Source organism: Cataglyphis hispanica, chromosome 6 (assembly GCF_021464435.1).
Source record: "Cataglyphis hispanica isolate Lineage 1 chromosome 6, ULB_Chis1_1.0, whole genome shotgun sequence".
NCBI classification, from domain to species: domain Eukaryota; kingdom Metazoa; phylum Arthropoda; class Insecta; order Hymenoptera; family Formicidae; genus Cataglyphis; species Cataglyphis hispanica.
This window is the reverse complement of record NC_065959.1, coordinates 2,780,339-2,807,286: the sequence shown is the minus strand read 5'-3', so window position 1 is coordinate 2,807,286 and position 26,948 is coordinate 2,780,339. Positions and strand designations below refer to the sequence as shown.

At 28.3% G+C, this 26,948-nt stretch overlaps 5 protein-coding genes across 19 annotated transcripts in view; 2 read left to right on the top strand and 3 right to left on the bottom strand.

Moving 5' to 3' along the window:
• Positions 1-3,943, bottom strand: part of LOC126850438 (protein lap4) — a 28,380-nt gene extending 24,437 nt beyond the window's left edge. For all 6 annotated transcript variants that reach the window (XR_007687545.1, XM_050593441.1, XM_050593440.1 and 3 more), the window contains exons 1-2: positions 3,460-3,943; positions 3,178-3,295 (exon numbers count right to left, since the gene is read on the bottom strand). Coding sequence is in view for 5 of the 6 variants with exons in the window: in XM_050593441.1 (XP_050449398.1) it covers positions 3,178-3,295; positions 3,460-3,621 (280 nt within the window). In the remaining variant the exon portion in view is untranslated. The remainder of the gene's footprint in view (positions 1-3,177; positions 3,296-3,459) is intronic.
• On the top strand, positions 175-11,359 carry LOC126850445 (uncharacterized). Of its 7 annotated transcripts, none has more exons than XM_050593463.1 (8): positions 176-250; positions 2,463-2,541; positions 4,665-4,813; positions 5,833-6,203; positions 6,271-6,687; positions 6,908-6,976; positions 7,042-7,186; positions 7,536-8,090. In XM_050593463.1, exons 4-8 carry the CDS (start codon positions 5,847-5,849, stop codon positions 7,679-7,681), a joined length of 1,134 nt encoding a protein of 377 aa, XP_050449420.1. In that variant the 5' UTR covers positions 176-250; positions 2,463-2,541; positions 4,665-4,813; positions 5,833-5,846; the 3' UTR covers positions 7,682-8,090. The 7 variants fall into 7 exon arrangements, with proteins under 7 accessions (XP_050449427.1, XP_050449425.1, XP_050449426.1 ...); XM_050593467.1 differs by lacking the exon at positions 7,536-8,090 and adding an exon at positions 11,206-11,359 and having other exon boundaries at positions 177-250; XM_050593464.1 differs by lacking the exons at positions 6,908-6,976; positions 7,042-7,186; positions 7,536-8,090 and adding exons at positions 10,571-10,639; positions 10,708-10,852; positions 11,206-11,359 and having other exon boundaries at positions 178-250.
• On the top strand, positions 8,928-15,838 carry LOC126850444 (uncharacterized). Of its 3 annotated transcripts, XM_050593462.1 has the most exons (8): positions 8,934-9,065; positions 9,494-9,516; positions 13,183-13,530; positions 13,601-14,038; positions 14,355-14,423; positions 14,886-14,948; positions 15,068-15,209; positions 15,510-15,838. In XM_050593462.1, exons 2-8 carry the CDS (start codon positions 9,508-9,510, stop codon positions 15,575-15,577), a joined length of 1,137 nt encoding a protein of 378 aa, XP_050449419.1. In that variant the 5' UTR covers positions 8,934-9,065; positions 9,494-9,507; the 3' UTR covers positions 15,578-15,838. The 3 variants fall into 3 exon arrangements, with proteins under 3 accessions (XP_050449417.1, XP_050449419.1, XP_050449418.1); XM_050593460.1 differs by lacking the exon at positions 9,494-9,516 and having other exon boundaries at positions 8,928-9,065; positions 13,166-13,530; positions 15,510-15,834; XM_050593461.1 differs by lacking the exons at positions 8,934-9,065; positions 9,494-9,516 and adding an exon at positions 12,596-12,733 and having other exon boundaries at positions 13,166-13,530; positions 15,510-15,834.
• Positions 15,839-16,044: 206 nt separating this feature from the next.
• On the bottom strand, positions 16,045-17,188 carry LOC126850449 (39S ribosomal protein L43, mitochondrial). The gene is made up of 4 exons (XM_050593475.1): positions 16,931-17,188; positions 16,726-16,832; positions 16,446-16,651; positions 16,045-16,266 (listed from the first exon to the last, which is right to left on the bottom strand). The coding sequence occupies exons 1-4, from the start codon at positions 17,065-17,067 to the stop codon at positions 16,120-16,122; spliced, it is 597 nt and encodes a 198-aa protein (XP_050449432.1). The 5' UTR covers positions 17,068-17,188; the 3' UTR covers positions 16,045-16,119.
• Positions 17,189-17,443: 255 nt separating this feature from the next.
• On the bottom strand, positions 17,444-26,707 carry LOC126850440 (tuberin). Of its 2 annotated transcripts, XM_050593447.1 has the most exons (29): positions 26,514-26,706; positions 26,262-26,398; positions 25,949-26,142; positions 25,660-25,863; positions 25,412-25,586; positions 24,914-25,114; positions 24,683-24,824; positions 24,444-24,592; positions 24,198-24,370; positions 23,912-24,080; positions 23,602-23,823; positions 23,229-23,484; positions 23,019-23,137; positions 22,763-22,927; positions 22,491-22,656; positions 22,218-22,414; positions 22,013-22,129; positions 21,589-21,770; positions 21,282-21,495; positions 20,716-21,150; positions 20,444-20,612; positions 20,170-20,371; positions 19,798-19,984; positions 19,569-19,742; positions 19,297-19,481; positions 18,843-19,191; positions 18,630-18,770; positions 18,371-18,541; positions 17,444-18,286 (listed from the first exon to the last, which is right to left on the bottom strand). In XM_050593447.1, exons 1-29 carry the CDS (start codon positions 26,590-26,592, stop codon positions 18,077-18,079), a joined length of 5,484 nt encoding a protein of 1,827 aa, XP_050449404.1. In that variant the 5' UTR covers positions 26,593-26,706; the 3' UTR covers positions 17,444-18,076. The 2 variants fall into 2 exon arrangements, with proteins under 2 accessions (XP_050449404.1, XP_050449405.1); XM_050593448.1 differs by lacking the exon at positions 19,569-19,742 and having other exon boundaries at positions 26,514-26,707.
• Positions 26,708-26,948: the final 241 nt, after the last annotated feature.

Sequence of the window (26,948 nt, the reverse complement as noted above, 5' to 3'; positions counted from 1 at the left end):
TTTTTTCACATGCAAGCACACACCGTCAATTTTCAGATGCCGCGCACGGCATCGCGGCCCCTTTTGATGCAACCGCAATAAACATTATAAATAGCACGAAACGTTCCACCCTCGGCCTTTGTAATTTACCTCGGAGGAGGTGACGGGAGATCGTTACTCTATTGCGTATTTGCACGCACGAGCCGAGAGAGAGTGGACGTAAAAACGCGACTGGAGAAGCGAGTCCGTGTGCGATTCTGATTAAAAAGCTGTACGTATTTACGCGAATTCCATTTAATCTGCAATTCCGAAAGCGATCAATTTCCGGTCGATCCTGTAATAAGTAAAGGAGAGACATAAATCTCTGCGTGCATAAATCATTTCTCGTGTAAAATTCCAATATCCGCGAAAAGTATACGTATCTCTTCGAACCTTGAGACTGAAATTCAATCGCAGTCAGATATGAAGAAAAATAAAGAATGATTCGTGTTATAAATGAAAACTTATGAAAGATCCGACAGCACGAAAGCCGAAGGAAAATTAGAGAGAAGCGCCATAAACTATAGGCAGTCGTTATCTCAATCAGCCTTCATCCGCGATCTGAGAAAACCTGTTGCGGTTACGCAATCTATTCATCTTTTACGCATTCGATTCGAGAGGCGATGGAGTTTCTCGTCGCGCGATCATTTTTTTTTTTCTTCAACGAGAGCACTAGCAATCCCTCCTCGCTGATGAGTCAGTATTGTCAGTAGTATATATGCGCGAAAGGACATTGTTGTAAACGGAAACAAATACGTAACACATATTTCAATGCATAATAGATCGTAAATACTTTAGCCGATAGCGGGATGTGACCGCGTGAGGCGATCGCGCAATTCGCGGCATCGCGAGCCATTATAAAGGGAAACAATGTGTTACGAACAATACGATATTGAATAGTTGCGATAATTATATGTGTATATAACGGTATAATTTTCGTTAAAACGAGGGATAGCATTATTACAAAAGATTCTACGATATTATTACGATATATAAAAGTCGCTCGTAAACACATCTCGATGTGTAATTCTTTTTTATATTCCTACATTACCTTTTTTATTTATTATTCTTTTTTATATTCCTTCATACCTTTTTTATATTCCTGTATTTCAAGATTATTTTTTTTTTCGCGCGTTTACCTAGCTTGAGAATTTATATATTTATTTAATGTTTTATTATGTTACAAATGCATAATTTGCGCTGCATTTATCGTTCATAAATTTAATTTATATTGATTTTTAAAAAATTTTTTTATTCTCATGATTTTCTTCACTCTAATTAATTACCTTAAAATATATATAAATAGTAATTAATTACATAAACAAAGATAAAAATATATCGCAGTGTTTTTTTATTATCTCGTTCTATATATGTGTAGGTTCCTAATTTTTTGTCTCTCATGACTTCTTCGACTGTCTAATTAATTTACCTTAGGACATATTTTCTTCGACTGTCTAACTAATTACCTTAGGACATATATAAATAATAGTTAATTACATAGATAAAGGTAAAAATATATCGCAATATCTTTTTTAATATCTCGTTGTTTTTACATACATGTAGGTTTCTAAAAGTCTGTTCCATTTTTGTATTTTTTTTTTCTTTTAATATAATTTTTATTACATGTAATTTTCAACATATCATTAGCATGAGGCTTTTATATTTCGGATTTCAATTTTCGTTCGTTTTTAAAAAAGCTATTTGTACCGCAGACAAAAAGCTTGAAACAATATTATCACAAAACTGTGATGTAATCTAGTTTTTAATAAATATAGATCTCTATGAATGTATGTGTGTCGAACTTTTCACTTTAAACTTTCAACTCCGGATTAAAATTATAATCGTATGTCGATTTTAGTTCTTTTTCCTCTCGTTCGCTTCATCGTTTGACAAAAATAAAAAGTAAAAATACCAATATTTGGTGTAACTTCAGGTGTATTTTGAGTAATGTAAGGACAACATGATTGCATGATCGACCGTGCTTCTGTCAATAAAGTGTGTTGTGTTTTCTCGGTCAACCAATCATCGACAGAACTAATCTAATATGAAAATCTTTCTTTAGAATCCGTTGAGTTCACATAACATGTATTCCCTATAATACTTCGTTGAATATACTTTCAATCCTGCATATCCCGCAGCTAGCCCCATTGTACAAAATAGGAAAACACATTTTCTATTTAATTAATTGTAATAAATTGTTAATAAATGTTCGAAAAAAGAGGATAAAAATACTCAAAATGATAATTCTCTGATTTTTTTTTAGTATGAAGAAAATCCCTAAAAACTTCAGATTTTGTTTTTTCAACGAGTAGACATCCTGAATTTAAGATCAAAATTATCCGAGAAAAATTTTTGAAAAAATTTCTCGAGTGTCCCAATAAAATTCCACGATAATTGCCTGATTTCTTTATTGATAAAAAAAAAGAAATCTCATATTTTTCCAGATAGCAGAAGATCACGTTTTTGACAATTGAGATACCTACGTTGCAACAGGTAGGACGCGAGGAAAGGAAAAACGATCAGGTAAGGAAATATTTATGACAGGCGCCAGTGACAGGCGGGGCGGCACGACTCGGCTCGATTCGACTTAACTCGGCTCGGCTCGGCGCGACTCGGGCCCGACAGCGCGATGCGGTGTCGGTGACGCGCTTGCGACCAGAGAGGCAGAAGCGAAAGAAAATGCACCGTTATGCCTGCATTTCGTTAGCTAATGGTAGCCCGTATGTTCGAAACTTTGCCGAGAGCGTGTCGCGAAAGAGATTCTTTTTCAAAATGACGCGCTTCGCCTAACGTAAAGTTAGCTGCAGCCGGGAACGGTACTTAATTAAGGCGTTTAACTTGGCCTTCTTGCCGTCGCCCTTTTGTTATTTCGCACAACGCCTTTCTCCTTTGAATTCGTCGCACGTACAAATAAATCGTGCAGAATCCTCGAGAGTAACTCGACGATAGTAAAGAACGATATCGGGGAGAGGGAGGATGACAATGCCGGGTGTGAGAAATCAACAAGATTCTTCCTAATGAAATTAATTACGATTAATTACTTGAATTCCTAGACGGCGTCCACGCACCAATACAGTTATCTCGCGTGCAAACGAAGCCGTCAGTATAAATCTATCTAGCGATTTAAACTCGCTTATACGAGAATATTTTCTTCCTCACCGTTCCTGGATACATCCAGCTCCACGAGATTCTCGAAATTCTGGATGTCTGGCGGCAAACGGTGTATCTCATTGTCGCTCAGGCCAAGCTTTCGTAGCCTCTGGAGTCGAAAGAAATTCTGAAACCGAGTACAAATATATGATATAAATTCACGATATAAAACGAAAAAAAAGATGTCAAAAAAAAAAATAAATTTCTTTCAAACATTATATTGTATCATGTTGTCTTTATTGTATCGCATTTACGATAGGGACGAGATTTTTTCCTCCGCAGGATACTTACTTTTGGTAGATCGCGGATATGATTCGCGTCCAGCAAAAGTTCCTCCAAACTCCTGGAGTAACGCAGGATGTCGTCGGGGACGCACGGCAGAGAGCAATGACGTTTGTCAACGTATTCCACCTGCCTGTTACACCCTTTAAAAATCGGAATGCAGCGGAACATGGTACTACTCTCTATTCTCACCGTATCCACGTTATCACGTTAAAACAGCATCGTACATAATCATCCCGCGGATAAAAACGAACGGACGGACGGACACAGGACGCGCGCTCGCGCCGTTATTTGCACATACTTCTCATCCGATGACGGTAGGAACGCACGATTTTCACGCCCTGCTCTCGGCTTTAAACTCGCGTTACTCTCGGCCTATGCTTCGAGATCTGACGTCATCACGTCGACGATCACGTTGCTCGCGTTGCTCTAAAACCACGCGAATAAAACCACGAACGGGTACGACCACGTACGGGACTATCTCGTTCCGATCTCTTCCAAACGTGTCGCCAGCGTCACACGAATATATATATATATATACCATGACGTACAAAATACATAGATGGAGAACTAGCTGCTGAGAACTTGCGCATTGAAAATTAATAAAAGATCAAGAGTTGTAAAATTCAATCGCCCATGTCGACAAATTCATAATAGGACTCTCTGATTGGTCGATTGTTGCCTCTATATTACCCTAGGCACCGGCTGATATGAGTGGTTGTGGCCATTTGACAGGTAGTTGAATGCATAAGCTATGGATCTGTCTTTTTATAGGTGAACTGGCTGCAACTATAAGCGGGGAGCACACACTTTTGCATAAGCGCATAACAATAAGCATAAGGAAATTGATTGGTTCATTTTCTTATGCATACATTTGTGGACCAATCAATTTCTTTATGTTTATGGTTATGCGCTTATGCAAAAGTGTGCTCCCCGCTATATAATTCAAAGTTTATCTTTTCCTCTCCACATTAGAAGTAGAAAGATAAGCTCTAAACTAATCAGCCAGTTCAAATATAAAGAGCAAATCCTATATCGAACATATCGAAATATATTTTATATCTATAAATGATATGTATATATATATGTGATGTGATGTATGTGTGTGTGTGTGTTTCGGGGAATACCCGCTGTACACATACGTAAGTCGGATTTTCTGAGGATCATCGTGATTATGATACTGTCACTATTTGCACATGACATGTATTTTGCAGTTGGCAGACCACGGTCATTGCGAGTGGAGGAAGAAGTGACGGACGAAGAAATAGCGTCACACCTACGTTACGTACGAAGCGTGAGTTAAGTACTTTGCGCGTCGAAAAAGCGTAAAATATTTTTATTTTGTGAAGAGTTTAACAAACAGGTAAATGCATTATCTATAATTTTATATAATGTAGATCAGCGTAATCTCATTGTAAACATTATATTAATAACGCAAACTCTATATATATAATAATTGTTATATATACCATGAATTGCGTTATATAGAACATAAACGAACACGAACACGTCATTTGAAATCGGATGTGGCGGATAAAATTTGCAACAATTATTTTATATTTTTATGCATATTGATGTTTAACAATTTCTTTTACAAGTCTGTTTAATTTATTTTATATAAGTTATTATTATTTTTTTATATATAAATGAGAAAAATAAATTGCACAGCTATATATATATACACATTATATAAGAAGTCACACATATGCTACTTTTATAAAGTTCCTTAGATATAAACTATAATATCGTTAATTTATTTATTAATAAATAAATTTTTAATAATAATATTGATAAAATTATTAGAATATATTAACACTAAGATGGCTAATATTAGTAATGACACAGTTAAGTTTTGACAAGTTTTTTTTATTTAAAATAGCTAATATAAAATGTGAAATTTATTATAATGATATTTTTGAAATTAGAATTATATGTATACATTAGAATTATATGTATTATCTATTTTATTAATCTATAGCTAAAATATTGATTGTTTTCAAGATCTCATTTTTTTAATCAAAGTAATTTATCTTATTGTTAAAAGAGATAACATTTACAATCATATATTATAATTTTTATTATCTGAAAGATACTTTTAGAATTTTGATATATAAAATTTATACTTTCTTCTTAATATTATTGTCCTTTACCTTTTGTGCTGAAAAGATGTTTATTATATATAATATTATTTTGTTTAATTATTAAAACTATCTAAGAGTCTCCAGAATATGTAAAATTTACATTCCATATATAGTAAAAATACAATAGCATAATACAATAGTGATTATTTATATTTATTTGCATTGTGTATTGATTGAATTATAAAAAAAAAATTAGAAAGAATAATTTTCAAGGAAAATTGATTTATCTTATCCTTTTTAGTAAGCTTGGCATTCATGATGGAAACACATGCACGTGCTCCAGATCCTTTAACAATATCTAATGACATGGCCAGTAATTGGCACAGTTGGAAGGAAGATTTTATTATATTCATGAAAGTAACTGGATATATCAATAAACCCAATGAAATTCGTGCAAATCTCTTAAAAAATCGTATTGGAAAAATTGGTATTGATGCAATACAAACTATGACATTTGAAAATCCACAAGATAAAGATGACATGGATATATTGATTTCAAAACTAGAAGATTTCTTTAATCCACCAAAAAATGAAGTGGTTGAGCGATACCAATTTTTTACAAGAAACAAAAAACAAAATGAAACCATCGAACAATATATAAGTATCTTAAAAGTATGTTATTGCAATATATTTTTTCTGTTGTGAATATTTTGTTTGATATTGCAATTTTTGTTTATAGGAAAAAGCCAAAAGTTGCAATTTTAATGATATGACAAATAGTATTATACGAGATAAAATCATTCTTGGCATTCAAGATAAAATACTCCGTAAAAAATTTTTTGAAACAAAGAATTTAGATTTGCAAAAATTGGTAACAATTTACAATGATTACAATATCAATACAGAAAAGATGAAAGCAGTCACTAAAGAAAGCACAGTTAACAAAAACAGCACAGAAACCATAAACTCCATACCGCCGAAGCCGCCGAACGATGATGCAAAGAAAAAATGTTGGAGATGTAACTGTCAACATCCACAAGGAAAATGTCCCGCTTGGGGATCAAAGTGTACAAAATGCGGTGATGTAAATCATTTTACTCAATGTTGCAAAGGCCCTAATTTTAATTCTAATCTTAAGCCAAATGATAACAATAAGGTAATTATATTGATGATTAGTTAAAAGATTCTGTAATATAATTAGAGTATCAACAGAATTAAAAAATATATACTTATTTGAAAATATTCAAAATATAACACTGTTATTAGATTTTTTATGTATTGTATATGTATTTTAATATATTTTAGTTACTTTTAATATTCTTTATATTATTGTTTATTATCTTATATATCTTAACATTATTTCTTTAATGTTGTAGCTAAATAATGTACTAAATCCAATGGAAGAAGCAAAAGTTAATCTAATGCAACAAATTGGTGTTTCAAAGGTAAAAAATAAAAAGAAATTGAAAAATTTGAAAGAAGCATGTTCTTATAAAAAATACATTTTTAGACTGGTTTTCCAGATATTCCAACAGTACCTTATTATGATGCTACAAATTCAACTTTCTGCAACGATTTTGTAATGGTGAATGGGCCAAAACCAAATTTGCATTCTGATAATGCTACAAGTAATAATATTGCTACAACTGCTACAAGTAAGTTATAATGCTACAGTCAATCCGGTATATGTTTTTCTAAGAAAACACGGTGTACTTTATAATGTATTACCTATATTTATATAACAAAAATATAAAAGAATAATTACTGAACATAGAAGTGTGTAGCAAATATATGATTAAGTATGATTATTTATTATAAAATATAATGATTCATATGTAAAGAAAACCAAATCAATGGTAATTTTTAACATACCTGCCTATATATATAAATATTTAATGTACATAAAAATTTAATAAGAAGGCATGCATTAATTAATGTTTAATAATTGAATGGACTTGTATCATCATTAAAATATTTATTGTATATACTTTTCTTTTTTTACAGAAAAGAAAAGATCCAGATCCAAACGTCCAGATCCCTCAAAAACAAACAATAATTTCCGAAGTTACATTAATTTAATATTTCGATATAATATTCAATGTAATATAATACTCTATAATATAATACTCTATTATTATAAAAACAATTAGATCAAAATACTTGTCTTAAATCTTTTAATTTTAATTGAATGTTATATGAACATATATTTTGCATTAGAAACAATTAAGACTTTTGCGAATACTTTTAATTGTTTTAAATGCAATATTATTACATTTTAAAATATAACATTAATATGACTAATAAATTAATAAAACTATGTTATAATCAGGGGATACTGATTTCATTGTTTTATTTTAAATAATATATTATGAAATCAAGAGGGATAAAATTCACATTTACTATATATATAATCTTTCTGTTTTATACATGGTTTACATTGGTTTATTGGGTTGTTTATATATTAGTTATTTAATTATAAAATATACAATTCTATATTCTACATATTTTATGTTATACATATATATTATAAATATTGAAAATGAAGAAAATTATTAAAAATTGTTTTTTTGAATATGTTCACTATCTTCCTGAATGACTGTAGAATCATCTGTCCTATTTTCATTAGCCAACTGCTGAACTTTAAATAATTCGATAAATTGCTCTCGGATGTAATTTGATACATGTATCATGCTCTTTCTACAAAAAGGAAGAATGAAAATATATATATATATATATATATATATATATATGTATATATATATATATATATATATATATATATATATATATATATATATATATTGTATAATATGTGCATTTTTATAAGATGAGTATCAGAATATAATATTCTATTTTAATAAACATGATTTTTAATATGCGTTATATGTACAATATGTTATTAATCTTTCTAACCCAAAAATTTTATTGTCTTGAAAGACAACAATGACGCAATTAATGAGATTTTTCATCACGTCGGCGCATTGAAATAAAAAATTTGATTCTCTGAACTCTGATATATTTATAATATTTGATAATCTTTAGGTATAACTTTTTAGCTTTAATTTTCCGATTAAATTAATTTATCAATCGATCAAATTATTTAATGTCATTAAAAGAATTTTGATAAAGAAATGAATATTTTATTCAAAACAGAAAAAATAATTTTAATGTTTCTTGTGTCCACTTGTCTGAAAATCTATAGTTTATATCACGTACACTATAGATTTTTAACTGGCAGCTGGCAGTAAATATCGGAATATAGTCTATACCTATATACTATAAATGTGTATACATATATATACATATGAATATAAATATGTGTATATATATATATATATATATATATATATATATATATATATATATATATATATATATATATATATATACTACGTCATTATGCGATATATACTGTAGTTGGCAGTTGGCAGCGTCACACCCAAGTTAAGTACAAAGCGAGAGTTAAGTAAATCTGCGCGTCAAAAAGACGTAAAATATTTTCTTTTGTGAAGATTGTACATTTTTAACAAACAGGTAAATCCATTATAGTTTTATATAATGTAAATCTGCATAATTTCATAAAAGTTGTATTAATAAAAATTATATAATTGTCGTGAATTGTGTGTTATATCGATCATGATCGAACACGTTATTTAAAATCGGATTAGTGAATATTTGCAATAATTATTTTATATTGTGCATATTGAAGTTTAATTTATTGAAGTTTGATTTCTTTTACAAGTCTGTTTAATTTATTTTTACGTATATATAAATTATTATTTTTTCATATATAAATGAGAATATATATATAATATAATACAGTAATACAGTAAAATTAGCATAATATAATAGGGATTATTTATGTTTATTTGCATTATGTAAATTATTATTATTATTAGTGTAAATTCAAAATAAAATTAAGAAGAATAACTTCAAAGATAGATTTATCTTATCCTTTTTAGTAAGCTTGGCATTCATGATGGAAACACATGCACGTGCTCCAGATCCTTTAACAATATCTAATGACATGGCCAGTAATTGGCACAGTTGGAAGGAAGATTTTATTATATTCATGAAAGTAACTGGATATATCAATAAACCCAATGAAATTCGTGCAAATCTCTTAAAAAATCGTATTGGAAAAATTGGTATTGATGCAATACAAACTATGACATTTGAAAATCCACAAGATAAAGATGACATGGATATATTGATTTCAAAACTAGAAGATTTCTTTAATCCACCAAAAAATGAAGTGGTTGAGCGATACCAATTTTTTACAAGAAACAAAAAACAAAATGAAACCATCGAACAATATATAAGTATCTTAAAAGTATGTTATTGCAATATATTTTTTCTGTTGTGAATATTTTGTTTGATATTGCAATTTTGTTTATAGGAAAAGCCAAAAGTTGCAATTTTAATGATATGACAAATAGTATTATACGAGATAAAATCATTCTTGGCATTCAAGATAAAATACTCCGTAAAAAATTTTTTGAAACAAAGAATTTAGATTTGCAAAAATTGGTAACAATTTACAATGATTACAATATCAATACAGAAAAGATGAAAGCAGTCACTAAAGAAAGCACAGTTAACAAAAACAGCACAGAAACCATAAACTCCATACCGCCGAAGCCGCCGAACGATGATGCAAAGAAAAATGTTGGAGATGTAACTGTCAACATCCACAAGGAAAATGTCCCGCTTGGGGATCAAAGTGTACAAAATGCGGTGATGTAAATCATTTTACTCAATGTTGCAAAGGCCCTAATTTTAATTCTAATCTTAAGCCAAATGATAACAATAAGGTAATTATATTGATGATTAGTTAAAAGATTCTGTAATATAATTAGAGTATCAACAGAATTAAAAAAATATATACTTATTTGAAAATATTCAAAATATAACACTGTTATTAGATTTTTTTTTATGTATTGTATATGTATTTTAATATATTTTAGTTACTTTTTAATATTCTTTATATTATTGTTTATTATCTTATATATCTTAACATTATTTCTTTAATGTTGTAGCTAAATAATGTACTAAATCCAATGGAAGAAGCAAAAGTTAATCTAATGCAACAAATTGGTGTTTCAAAGGTAAAAAATAAAAAGAAATTGAAAAAATTTGAAAGAAGCATGTTCTTATAAAAAAAAACATTTTTTAGACTGGTTTTCCAGATATTCCAACAGTACCTTATTATGATGCTACAAATTCAACTTTCTGCAACGATTTTGTAATGGTGAATGGGCCAAAACCAAATTTGCATTCTGATAATGCTACAAGTAATAATATTGCTACAACTGCTACAAGTAAGTTATAATGCTACAGTCAATCCGGTATATGTTTTTCTAAGAAAACACGGGTGTACTTTATAATGTATTACCTATATTTATATAACAAAAATATAAAAGAATAATTACTGAACATAGAAGTGTGTAGCAAATATATGATTAAGTATGATTATTTATTATAAAATATAATGATTCATATGTAAAGAAAACCAAATCAATGGTAATTTTTAACATACCTGCCTATATATATAAATATTTAATGTACATAAAAAATTTAATAAGAAGGCATGCATTAATTAATGTTTAATAATTGAATGGACTTGTATCATCATTAAAATATTTATTGTATATACTTTTCTTTTTTTTTACAGAAAAGAAAAGATCCAGATCCAAACGTCCAGATCCCTCAAAAAACAAACAATAATTTCCGAAGTTACATTAATTTAATATTTCGATATAATATTCAATGTAATATAATACTCTATAATATAATACTCTATTATTATAAAAACAATTAGATCAAAATACTTGTCTTAAATCTTTTAATTTTAATTGAATGTTATATGAACATATATTTTGCATTAGAAACAATTAAGACTTTTGCGAATACTTTTAATTGTTTTAAATGCAATATTATTACATTTTAAAATATAACATTAATATGACTAATAAATTAATAAAACTATGTTATAATCAGGGGATACTGATTTCATTGTTTTATTTTAAATAATATATTATGAAATCAAGAGGGATAAAATTCACATTTACTATATATATAATCTTTCTGTTTTATACATGGTTTACATTGGTTTATTGGGTTGTTTATATATTAGTTATTTAATTATAAAATATACAATTCTATATTCTACATATTTTATGTTATACATATATATTATAAATATTGAAAATGAAGAAAATTATTAAAATTGTTTTTTGAATATGTTCACTATCTTCCTGAATGACTGTAGAATCATCTGTCCTATTTTCATTAGCCAACTGCTGAACTTTAAATAATTCGATAAATTGCTCTCGGATGTAATTTGATACATGTATCATGCTCTTTCTACAAAAAGGAAGAATGAATAATATGTATATATATATATATATATATATATATATATATATATATATATATATATATATATATATATATATATATATATATATTGTATAATATGTGCATTTTTATAAGATGAGTATCAGAATATAATATTCTATTTTAATAAACATGATTTTTAATATGCGTTATATGTACAATATGTTATTAATCTTTCTAACCCAAAAATTTTATTGTCTTGAAAGACAACAATGACGCAATTAATGAGATTTTTCATCACGTCGGCGCATTGAAATAAAAAATTTGATTCTCTGAACTCTGATATATTTATAATATTTGATAATCTTTAGGTATAACTTTTTAGCTTTAATTTTCCGATTAAATTAATTTATCAATCGATCAAATTATTTAATGTCATTAAAAGAATTTTGATAAAGAAATGAATATTTTATTCAAAACAGAAAAAATAATTTTAATGTTTCTTGTGTCCACTTGTCTGAAAATCTATAGTTTATATCACGTACACTATAGATTTTTAACTGGCAGCTGGCAGTAAATATCGGAATATAGTCTATACCTATATACTATAAATGTGTATACATATATATACATATGAATATAAATATGTGTATATATATATATATATATATATATATATATATATATATATATATATATATATATATATATATATATACTACGTCATTATGCGATATATACTGTAGTTGGCAGTTGGCAGCGTCACACCCAAGTTAAGTACAAAGCGAGAGTTAAGTAAATCTGCGCGTCAAAAAGACGTAAAATATTTTCTTTTGTGAAGATTGTACATTTTTAACAAACAGGTAAATCCATTATAGTTTTATATAATGTAAATCTGCATAATTTCATAAAAGTTGTATTAATAAAAATTATATAATTGTCGTGAATTGTGTGTTATATCGATCATGATCGAACACGTTATTTAAAATCGGATTAGTGAATATTTGCAATAATTATTTTATATTGTGCATATTGAAGTTTAATTTATTGAAGTTTGATTTCTTTTACAAGTCTGTTTAATTTATTTTTACGTATATATAAATTATTATTTTTTCATATATAAATGAGAATATATATATAATATAATACAGTAATACAGTAAAATTAGCATAATATAATAGGGATTATTTATGTTTATTTGCATTATGTAAATTATTATTATTATTAGTGTAAATTCAAAATAAAATTAAGAAGAATAACTTCAAAGATAGATTTATCTTATCCTTTTTAATAAGCTCAATTCATGATGGAAGCACATGCACGTGCTCCGGATCCTTTAACAATATCTAATGACATGGCCAATAATTGGCACAGTTGGAAGGAAGATTTTATCATATTCATGAAAGTAACTGGATATATTGATAAACCCAATGAAATTCGTGCAAATCTCTTGAAAAATCGCATTGGTAAAATTGGTATTGATGCAATACAAACTATGACCTTTGATAATCCACAAGATAAAGATGACATGGATATATTGATTGCAAAACTAGAAGAATTCTTTAATCCACCAAAAAATGAAGTAGTTGAGCGATATCAATTTTTTACACAAGACAAAAAGGAAAATGAAACCATTGAACAATATATAAATATCTTAAAAGTATGTTATAATTGCAATATACTTTTTCTGTTCTGAATATTTTGTTTAATATTGTAATTTTTATTTACAGGAAAAAGCCAAAGGTTGCAATTTTAATGACATGACAGATAGTATCATACGAGATAAGATCATTCTTGGCACTCAAGACAAAATACTTCGTAAAAAATTCTTTGAAACACAGAATTTAGATTTGCAGAAACTGGTAGCGATTTATAATGATTACAATATCAATATGGAAAAGATGAAAGAAGTCACTAAAGAAAATGTATGTATGGGCCCCCCACGTACAGAATCTATAAGCTTTATACCATATCCAAAGCCCTCGAACCAACCAAAGCCATCGAACAATGATATAAAAAGAAAATGTTGGAGATGCCATTGTCAACATCCGCAAGGAAAGTGTCCCGCTTGGGGATCCAAATGTACAAAATGTGGTGATGTAAATCACTTTACCCAATGTTGCAGAGGACCCAATTTTAAGCCTAATTTTAAGCCAAATGATAATAAGGTAATAATTATAGTGATTAGTTAAAAGATTTTGTAATATAATTAAAATATTCAAAAACTGAAAAAGAAAATATTTGTTTAAAAATATTAAAAATATAACATTATTTATTATTATATATTATTATTTTATATTTAACATTATATATTAATTAATATTTACTATATAATATTTAATAATACAATAATTAACATTATTGTTATTAAAAAATTTTTCTTATATATATATGTATCTTAATATTATTTATTTTTAATGTTTTATATTATTTATTCTTTATTATCTTATATATTTTTACATTATTTATTCTTTAATGTTATAGATAAATAATGTATTAAATCCAATGGGAAAAAAAAAAGTAAATCTAATGCAACCAGTTGGTGTTTCAAAGGTACAAAATAAAGTTTGGAAAAAAAATTAATGGCAATGCCACATTTATATTTCTTCTATACACATATACAATACATAATAAGTTTACATTTATATTAAATCCAACACAGTATGGTTGAATCTGAAAAGTATATTCTGTATGTATAATTAGTTATGTAATACAAATTATGTCATTTTTATGAAATATAAATGTATATTCTATTTTTATATAATGATAATATATCCCTAATAATATGCATACATGTATATCTTTCTATTTCCTATAGTTCTATATAAAATTGTCTAAAACCTAGATTTTTAGAAAAAATACAGATTATTTCAGTATTGACATATTGAAAGTATTTATAAATATAAATATAATATGCAAATAAAAACAAAATATTTTTTTAAATAAAATTTTATGAATAAAAAAGAAAAAGATATAAAAATCATTGAATATATTATAGAGATAATTTTGTTCTAGAATAACAAAAAGAAGAATCAGGCAGATTCTAAAGTTAAAGATATGGATGCAACGAATAAAATGGTACTTACTCAAAGAATTCATGAATTAGATTTTTCTTCATAAAGTATATTTCTGTAATTTTTTATTAATAATAAAAGGCAAATGATAAAGATGTTCTCATAAAAAAAATCATTTTTTAGACTGGTTTTCCAAATATTCCAATAGTATCTTCTGATGCTACAAATTCAACTTTTTGCAACGATTTTGTAATGATAGATTGGCCAAATCCAAATTTATATTCCGATAATGCCACAAGTCAATCATATTCTTCTGAGAATACACGTGCGTATTTTATAATGTATTACCTAAATTTATATAACAAAAATATAAAAGAATAATTTTTAAACATAGAAGTGTGCAGCAAATGTATGATTAAATATAATGATATTATTTGTTATAGAATATAATTATTCATGTTTGAAGGAAACCAAATCAACAGTAATTTTCGATGTATCATATGTATAAATATCTAACATACAGAAAAAAATCCAACCAGAATATATGCATTAATTAATGTCTAATAATTAAATGTGGCCCTATAGTATCATTAAGATATTTATATCCTTTTTTTTTTACAGATAGTAACAGATCCAAATCTTTCTCAAATGTCAGAGGATGATCTCCAAGATTCCTTCATTTTTTTATGGTAAACTATAATGCCGAATGCAATGCTCCATTACTGTGGAAAAAAATTAGATCAAGATATGTCCATTGTCTTTAATCTCTTAATTAAATGTTTCATGGATATATTTTGCCATAAGATATGCAATTGAAAGATTTTTTGTAAATACTTAACTGTTTTAAATATATTATTATACTTTTGAATAAAACAATAATAAAGAAAAAAAAACTGTTATAACCAAGGGACACTATTTCATTGTTTTATTTAAAAATGTATTATTATAAAATCGAGAGAGAAAAATCTAAGACTTGTATTTTTTTTTTTTTTGGAAAAAATTCACGTTTATTATATATATATATATATATATATATATATATATATATATATATATATATATATATATAAAACGTACAATGTACACTTGATAATAAATAAAATTGTTAAGTAATTTTTCTGTTATAAGTATACTGGTTATTATATAGTAAAAATATACGATTCTATTTTCTATACTGTATATTTTATGCTATTATATACATTATAAATAATGAAAATGAAGAAAATTATTAGAAATTATGTTTTTTGAACATATTCATTATCTTTCTGAACAGCTATAGAATCATCTGTTTTATTTTCATTAGCCAACTGCTGAGCTTTGAATAATTCGATAAGTTGTTCCGTTGCTGTAGGATGTAATTTAACAGATGCACCAAGTTCTTTCTACAAAAGGAAAGAATGAATATATATGTATATGTATATTATATAATATATATGTCTAAAATCAGAATTTATTCTATTTTATAGAATACATTCTGATTTTAATAATCATAATTTTTTATATACGTTATATGTTCAATATTTTTAATCTAAAAATCTTGTCTTGAATATAGTATAATTACATTAGGAAACTTTGCCAAGTTTAATTTTGGTTCTTTAAAGGTAAATGGTGTCCATGGGCCTTGGATTGATGGAAAATCTGTATGCCATAGCTTGCGCAGTCTCATTGAAGAACTGTTGTGAATCTGTGTACGCAATAACTCCATCCACTTTATAATATCATCCCGACTATAATTAGCAACATCTATCCAATGTCTACCACCATTTACTAGACACAAAATATACATTATATCAGTATTACATTGATTTAAAAATAATCATTTATTTCTCAGATATGCATACGATATTCGGCGACTATAACTGGATGCTTGTGTCTTCTTGGTTTAGCATATACAACGACTCCAGGATTTTCTCTTGCAAATTGGACTAGATCGTGTTCTATAAAACCTCTGCGCACAAAATTATACATTGGTTTAATAATCTTGCATTATCGTGTATGAAAAGCACAAAAATATCAACAACAAAAAATAGGTTAGGCAAAAATTACCTCAGTCCTCTACTTGTGCCATGATTTTTGCAGAACTTTAAAGTTATCCTCTGCAGCTGACAGACGTAACGTCCGATTCCAAGACCAAGAGGTGCTCGTGGAAATCCAGATGGAAGAAATAGATGGCTATTCGACATGATATCTTGTTGAGCAAAAAGCGATACTAATCATATATATCCAGTAGACAGATAAAATTATAGCAGACACACAACTCTTGGCGCCACAAGTATGATAGGCTGCAGTCGGGAAAACGCGAAGGAAACTTCGAAGCATTTGATTGAACCAATGATTGAACAAGACAAAAAAGAATAAAGATTTCTTTATCGTGATTGGTTAATGCTTTGATGCATCTGTAGAGTCTTCCCGCAGCCATAACTGTGAATATAAATATATATCTGATGTTTACAAGTCAGAAATTAAAATGTTAGTATAACTTTGAATTTATATTTTGTTATAAACGTAAAAATGATTTTTTGTACCTATCAATAATCAAACACAACAATGACACACTTGATATTTTTTATTACATTTGTGCGTTAAAATAAAAAATTTGATTCAAATTATATTGAATTCTGTTTACAATATTGGCAATTTTTAGATGATTTTTAGCTTAAATTTTTTGATTAAATTAATTTATCAATCGGTAAAGTTATTCAATGAGATTAACAGAATTTTGATAAAATGCAAGAGCAAATATGAATATTTTATTCAAAATAGAATAAAAATAATTTTAATGTCTCTTGCATCCATTTTGATACTTGTCTGCGTTATGATATTTATTGCAAGTATTGAAAATCTAGAGTTTACGTCATGTATACTATAGATTTTTAGTACTGGCATATCAGAATACAGCCTGATTAGAAGAGATAATTGCTCCTATAAATCATCCATATATATTAATATAAAAGATGATATATTTAGTTTTTTTATCAAGCAAAAAAAGAACATCGATTATACATTTAATATAAGATCTGATAATATATTATAATAAAATTCATATTTTCAATTTCTAAATTGAAAATACTTTCCAATTTCTAAACAGTTCGATAATTAATGCATTTAATATGTTAACTCTTTCAATGCATAATCAGATTTAGTCTCATCATTCTCATTTTCAATGTACAGTTATCATGTTATACAATAAAACTATGTTGTATATTCCGTAAAGTCGTCCATATAAACACGCTTGTTAGTTCTCGGCGATAATTCGTCCGCAGCAGTATCCGGATTGTTGTTAACGGATTCTTGCAATACTCTATTTCTTAGCCGCTTAATATGGCGTAATCGCTCCAACCAATTAGAGGCGTATGGATTGTGACTATTTTGCTTCAAAGACGAACAAACCATTGAGGCGAGCTGAAAAAAAAAAAAAAATATATATATATATTTATATTTAAATTATATCTAATTTTTTCCTGTAAAAACTTTTACAACACTTACATTAGCATGCAAAGCAAGTTGTCGTGAAAGAATCGCTAGATTCTGGTCAGAAATTATTTTAGGCTCGCTGTGACCGATATGCTCGGCCAACTCCTCTCGCGCTTGTACCGTGACTTGATTAGTACCATGATCTAAAGGTTGTATTACCACGCAAGCATAATTAAACTGACCCTGAAAGAATATGTAAAATAAAATGAATTGAACACGAAAATATAACAAAATTTATAAAGGTATATATTTCAATCCTGTACATATTCACCTTAACTGTCTGTATATTATATGGTTCGTCAGATTCATTGTAAACAAGTGTTACATAATTATTCCCAATGTGGGTTTTTTTAGATGTACATTTTGGGTCGCTTGCTTTTGTAGGCATTAGTGTCGCAACATGAAAAGCTACCTAAAAAGTTTTCGAATTATTAAATAAAAAATGCCATCTGAATTAATTTGATAGAAAATATCGATTACAAACCTGTGTAACATCGTCTTGCCAAATATAAGCAAAATCTCCATTTTCACCGTTACGATCCAATCCGCCTAGGAATACATTTTCATCGACATCTTTTAGTCGAATTAACGTACCTAATCGTTTCAAAAATTCGGTGTAACGGAGAGAACCATGCTGATTTGCCAAAATCTCAGTTTCATTCGAAGCTTGTCCTGGACCAACATAAAGCACTCCAATTTTATGAGTCTCGTATGGTTGTATTCTATCTAAATTTGTCACCGCGCGTTGTATAGCTGTTGTCTGTGGAACTAACAAAGGCTTTTCTGTGGTAGTGCCAAAATGTGCTGCATGGTAAAGTTGAAGAAATACGAAACTGTAACATGACAATGTGATTTTCCAGGAAACCATGATGTATTATGTTGCAAAAAAATTCTAAAACACATAATAGATTTAATTGAAGGATGTAGCAATATACAACCTTGGATTAATGCCTGTTCGTGGCGGATCCTTTACACGAGGTGAATTGCCTCGTCGCATGTTATCCCACTCCCCTCGTGATTTTTTTACTGGACTCATAACAGAGATCGTGTGGCCTCTGTCACGAAAAGGTATAGTTATAGGTAAAGGAGGCAACATAGATGGATCCGGCCTCTCATCCTTTTGCTAGAAAAGTGATCAATTATAAATTATGTGATGTATATGTGCATAAAAGAAATTATTTTTAAAAAATTTAATTCTCTCTCGATATACTTTATCTGCAAAGTTTCGTCCAATAGGTGGTTTATTTTCAACAGACATTTGTTTTTGACTATAATCAAGACTAGATAATCGGGAGTAAATTTGAGTGGGTGATTGTGGCGCTTTTGAAGTAGATGATTGTATTTGTGTCGGGCGTATTTGTATTCCTAAATAATTTCCTGGTGCCTAAAATAATTTTAATGTTAGGTATAAATTTTGTTATTTTATTAATGTCGTTTACCTGTACAGTTGTCGGTGATGGCGGTACAGTATTGCTAACGGTTACTGAAATAGTTTGAGTAACTTGCGTTGCTCCTGGATAGGATCGTTGCGAACGTAATGCGTTTGGATGGTCTCCAGTATTTTCCGACGAAGGTGGAGTTGTTCCCATACCAAATATTTCTTCTGGTATAGCTTCACAACTGACTCTATAAAATAAATAATGAATAAAAAATGTTAGATATAATTATAAAAAAATAACGTTCTTCAATGATAATCACAAAGCTTTTGAAAATTTAATAATAATAAGAATAGCAAAAAAGAAAAAGTTAAAAATTATTAATTAATTGTAATAATATATTTTTGTACATGTAAAATTTTTTTAGAAATATACCTCATATCTTTTGCATAAATATTTTTTGAATGTTTCTTCAGTTCTGCATCCAGTTTAATTTCTAGATCTGAGCAAGTAAAATCTTTATCAAGTTGCTGCTGCACATTTAGTTTCTCTTTATTTAAAAATGGATTTTTCCAATTAGCGCTCATCTCTGGACTGGAATTCGATCGGCGCACTGGATTTCTGGAACGCCGCGTATCTACGAAAAATTTTTATATTATTTTAGAAATTTATTAAAAAAAGGAAACAAGAATATTATAATAATACATACCTTCTTCACCTTCTTCTAAGCTTTCTAAACTGTCTCTTGAGCTTTGTCGAGATGGACTAGGTCGAGCTGGTGAACCTGGTATTGCAATAGGACCTGACGATATAGAAGATAACGCGGATTTGACGCTGGATTCGCTCTGTGACTGATTAATATTTTTGTTTGGTATATCCTGTATTAAAAAAAAAAATATATCATATTAAGATATATATTATACAAAAACTTTTTTAACGATTTATCAATTGGTATTATAGCTTAATTAATTTTAAAAATACCTCTGCTTCATCATCAGAATATTCTGATGCACCCTCTTGTTGCTTATTCGGTATTATGTCTTGATTCGGCATATATAGAGCCATAATATCATGTGCAGGAAAATCCATAGGAGTTTCAAATTGCGTAGAATTTTGTATTCTCGTAATCCACGACATATCACCTGTGGGTCTACGCACGCATATTTCAGCCCATCCTTGACACCAGCAAGCACAAAGTATATGTCCATCTTGTTTATCGTTATTCAATATCTGTCCTAGCTTTGACAATTCAATCTGATCCTTGTCAGTCTTCTCTATAACAAATTCCTTTTTCGCGCTATCAGAATCTTCCGTAGATTTTTTAGATTCCTCTGTGGGAGAATTCGTAGCAGTATTCGCAGTTGAACTTCCATGGCCACCAGAGGATTGTCTAGATAACTTCTCTTCCTTCGATGTCTATAAATATGATTTCTTATGTAATACATTTTTTTTTTTAATGCATTGCAATATTATTTTTGGTATGTAAAAAAAACAATAATGAATACTGTAAATTGTATCATATATGTATATATCTAAAGATAAAGAACCTCAATACTTGAAGTACGTTGCAAGTTTGACTGAGATGTTTTTGTATGATCCAGCAATAGAAGGCCAGGTTTACACGCTGCCCAACAATTATCGCAAAGTCCACCGCGCATAGCTTTATTACTGCAACCACTTGTCGTTACTGTGATAAGTTTATTGCCAAGAATCCAAGTCATTGACTGACCTTCTTTAAGGAGAAAATCAGCAGCTGGTAACCTATTATCAATAATATATTATATTCTTCATTATATCTTTCAATATTTTTCCAAATGTCATATCTTATATTTGATTCAAATTACTTAGAATCACCTTTTAGGCCGCGCCGAATAATTCGAAAATGTATAACGAGCCATTAAGTCAATACAAGTTTCAGTAAGTTCAATATGAAAGTTCATTAAAGCTTCATCAATTGGAGGTTTTAAATCTAAAGCTCTACTTTCCCCTATCATTCGATTCGCCATTATCGGTCTTTCTCTTCGACCTCTACTACCCTGTAAAAACACATATATATGTATATTTAATTTATATAAAACAATTAAAAATAAATAATACATAACAATAATACAATAATGCAAAATAACAAATTCTAAATTTATAATTGTAATTACATTAACATACACACATATATGTGTAATTACAATTATAAATTTAAAATTTATCTGTAAAATTATTAAAATTATTAGAACTTTTGTAAACATAATTATCATAAATTTTAATATAAATATATTCCTACTTGTTCAGTTAAACTGGAGCTACGTTTTCTATTTGAGGAATCTTCATTAATAATACTAAAATCAGATTTCATCAAATGCCCTTCCTCAAAAGGAACTATCACATTTGCTTTCAACCCCTGTTTTTCAGAAAAAAAAGAACAGTAGTAAAAAATAATCTTTTGCTCAATATTCTCAAATATTCTTGTGATTAACATTGATACATACTGTAATAATAAATTTAACAAAATCTCTCCGAAAGGGAAGTCTACACTTCAAAAACCATACTGCAATTACATGATGAGCCAAAGATACTGTATAATGATTGTATTTAAAAGGATTAGTGTATGGCAGTAATATTGCAAATACAGACATATACTGATCCCCAATAAAACTGGCAAAAACTTTTGGTAATCTAGTTAGAGCTAAAATAGAGAAAAATTACAGTTATTAATAAAATAAAAATTTTATTGAGCATACTTATGATAATACTAGACTTACTTGATAAAAATTCTAAAATAGGTATAGCAATATAGACTGTTGCGGAGATCTTTGATAAATTTAATAACACTTCTGTTAAAAGTTTATTCATTGCATCGCGCATTTCTAGTGTGCAGATTGTGAGACTGGTTACGCATTGGCTCGCACATTTTGCTGTAAGGCCAACCTAAAAGTGAATTAAAATATTTTGTGAGAGACGAAAAAGAAAAAGAGTTCTTCATTTCTGTGATTCTTATTAACTTGCTATTATGTATAACACTACTATGTCTTACCTCTAGACATTTTATTAAACGTTGTTGTAGATTGGGTTCCAAATGCGCGTGATATGATGCTAGAGATGCTAGCACTGGGAAAACGTAAACCCGAAATTCGGAAAGAGTAAACTTTGGTGGAACATTATAAAGTGATTCGGGGAGACGCAGACTCTTGTCACTCACCTAAAAAGATTGAATTTATTTAAATTAATAAATAAAAAAATAAATTATATTTATGAATACAAAAAAGTATATAAAGCACAAATTAACTGACCATTGAACATAAGGCTGCCGCAAAGAAATCGATATCATTACTATGACGAGATAATACCAGTACTCTATTCTGCATCACTTGTGGCAATTCCTTTAATATTAGATATAAAACTTTCCAATCTGTCAAAAAATATAACATATAAATATTATATTTTGCATACATAGTTTCTCTTAAAACTATATGAAAATTTTCTTAAGAAAAACATTTTACCTTTTTCTTGTTTGATACATGAAATAATAGTTTTACATCCATGAGTTAAAGACATTGGTGTAATATGACAAGATAAAAGCTGCAATGGCACAGGACTAGCTGGTGGAGGACTATTACCTCCACCTACATTATTCATACGCTCTGTTGCACCATGTTCCAAAATAAGATAGGGACTAAATCGAGTTGTATTTGGTGCTTCTAGTATACCAAGATGACACAAAGAATTTGCTCTGATTTTTAAAAAACACTCAAAAATCTGCAATATATATATATATATATATATATATATATATATATACATATATATAATATATTATGTTTTTATATATCTATATATCTATAATAGCTTTTATTTTAGTAGCAAAACAATTACCAAATAACGTGTTGTTGATATATCATGGAAGACGGACGGTTCTTTGTAATGTTGTTCAAGATGATTCACTAAAATCTTATAAGCATAAATCGCATGACTCGATGGTAAGCGATAGATTTTGGAAGTGAATATCTTTATAATTCCAACAACAGCAGTTTTTACATCTTTGATATCAGCATCTATAGAAATTGAAACGTCCGATGTAAAAGGCTTGTTGATTATCTAAATAAACAAAAAACATCCCACATTATAAAGATATATAAATATTTTTTCTATATTCTTTAATTACTCTAACAAATAATTTTAATACCTTTTCCAATATGTCCAAAAGTTCTATACATCGCTTGGTATCACATTCCAAACAAAGATCTATCAATAAATTTGCTGTAACAGTACGTATCGTAATATCTGGATCTACATCCACATGTTGTGTATGTGGTACAACAATTCGTTCGATAAGTTCATCTTCGTATCTGGATCTATTAAATATACAATTATAATATGTGTATATATATAGTAATAATGCATGCAATTGTGCTAAATGTTTATATATTTTTAAACTAAAATTGGAAGTAAAAATAATTTATACATAATACCTATTAATGCGAATAACATTAGTCAGAACATCAAGAACCTTTATCCTAATTGCTGTACGTGTTTCATTTTTGTAATAACGTTCCATCAAGGATCCTAATTTGGCCTGCCATTGGTAATATGTAGGACCTATCATAGATGCTTTATATTCAATTAACTTTAATACAGATTCTTCCTGAAAATAAAAATAATCACTAGTAACTAAATACTAAGTTAAGAAAATATATTTTACATATTTATCCACTTACAGGTCGAGAATCGCTGCAACGTTCAACAAGATCATAAAAGCGTTGAATGCAACCATTGTAATTGTTTGCATCAAGTAAACTTTCAATATTGGTAATTGTTTCATGTAAACTCATAGAAACTTGTCTAGTAGCTGGCTGATTACTTGTTTCTGGACAATATATAAAATGCATAATTATTATATTGTAGCTTCTAATGCTCATTATAAAATAACTCTATAAAACATTTCAATAAATCTTACCAGTGTGAGTAATAATTAATTCTATGATATCAAGAATAATACTCCATGTAGGATCCCATAATTCATTACCATATTTGTTCACTAATCTTTGTATTGATAGGGTAACTTCATACATAACAATTGGATGATTGCATTGAAGAGCCTGACAATGTAAATAAATTTTTATACTTTGTATCATACAATATTATATTTTATAGTTATAATTTTCATAAAATACTTGATAATACATACCTGATAAAATGAGGGCAAAACAGATGCTGGTGTACATTCTAATTTTGGTATTCTATGTGCACCCCACAAACCCATATTTATATAAAACACTGCTCCTCGAAGCAAACGAACGTCACGTTGAAAATTTACATCTTGTAGCAACCGACACATAGTATATAAAGCACAATGACCCATATGTGTCCCTAATAAATTCCGCATAATCTGTAAAATGTGTAAAAACTTATGAAAATTATATTATATTATGATTTACACTTTTATATTTTGTTTACAAATCAATATATAAAAAATAAAGAATTTAAAATTTATTAAAATTTTATTAAAACAAAAATCATTAATTTATAATTTATAATTATATATTGTACAAGTACGTATACAATTTGCAAAACTATCTAGTCAGAAATAAAAAATATATTTCTTCATTTTCAGTATATACAATTAATAAAAAAAAAAGAATTTATATTTTTTAATTTAGATATTATACATATATCATTATTGTACCTTCCAGCTTGTTTGGCAATAAGTCTCAACATTTACGCTTCTGCATAAGGCTATAATAAATGTTTGTAATGAATCTGATTGCAAATTACTATAACACATAATTGCATCAAGGGCTTCCAAACATCCGGAAACAACTTCGGTATTATTACTATAATAACACAAATGAGAGATATACCTGAAAAAAATAATTATAATAAATTGTTGCATTAAATGATTTAACCTACAAAAAAAAATATTAAAATATTTACTGAACAAGACCAGATATAATATCCTCATCGATGTAAGCTGAATTAAATTTGATAACATTTACAAGAAGAGATAAAAACTCGGCTCCTCTTTTCCCATCTCCAGCTGTTACCGTAGGCATCCATTCTAACAGGAAAGGTCCCATTCTTTCTTCCAAATGCAAAATATCTTTTCCATGTTCTGTTAATGTTTGTAACAATTCTAATCTGTAATATTTAAATACAATAATACATAATAGACACAAAAATTTAAAAATCGTGAAATAATAAATATTTCAACTTATTGCAATACCTAGGACCAATGTCCTCGGGTATATCATACTCCTTCACCACCATGAAAAATTTTACACGCATCAATGATGAAAGTTTCGAATATTGTCCTTGTACCAGGCATTTTAGGAAATTTAATGTTAAATGCCTATATTCACGAGGAACATCCTTTGCTAGTAAATCTTGAACTAGGCTCCACAAACGTTCTGCTGCTCTCTAGCATAAGTAGTAGAAAAAATTAGACATAAAATATTATTTTGTTTAATATCTCTATTCTCATGTAAAGTGTTTACGAGAATAACATGATATAATTTTATATACACATGTACACATACATCTTCCCATTGTTGATTGAGTACTGCATCGGAAAGCTCCTTGATCGCCTTGGTACGGTGATGCACTGGACTATCGGGACTAATTTCTTTCTCGATATCGTGAGTCAATGTGAAATCTTCGCGACTCTTGTAATTTCCTGCAATGCCAGCGCAATTATTAATTATTAATATAATATAGTGTAACAAAAATTGTATGCGAAAAGAAAGAGAATATATATATCTATATATATATATGAAATATAAAATACTTACCTTTATTTATGCGAAAAAACTGCTTCAGTTTATCGTGCAATGTCTTATTATCCTTGTCTTTCGAATTCATTTTTGACATCTTACTTTTTTTCTTGAATTCGAAGAAATATATTCACGAAAAGATACAGCTCTAAATACCAAGCTGAACATGTCAAAAACAGATGTGACGGGGACCGGTGACGACCAGTGACGCTAACTACATTTATGAAATACGAACGTGGAACTAAATAGCCACAATTCTGTTCTCAGCAAATCACAGCAGATTTCTACAATATCGTATGAAGGTAAAATCTCCACTAAAATGATTTGAATCTTCGCAAGATCTTCGTATATAAACAGGATCTTTGTTAACCGGAAAAATTAAAGTTTGTAATTTTGTGTAATCTTGATTTTTAATATATATATATAGTTAAAAAAAAATATATTAATTGATAA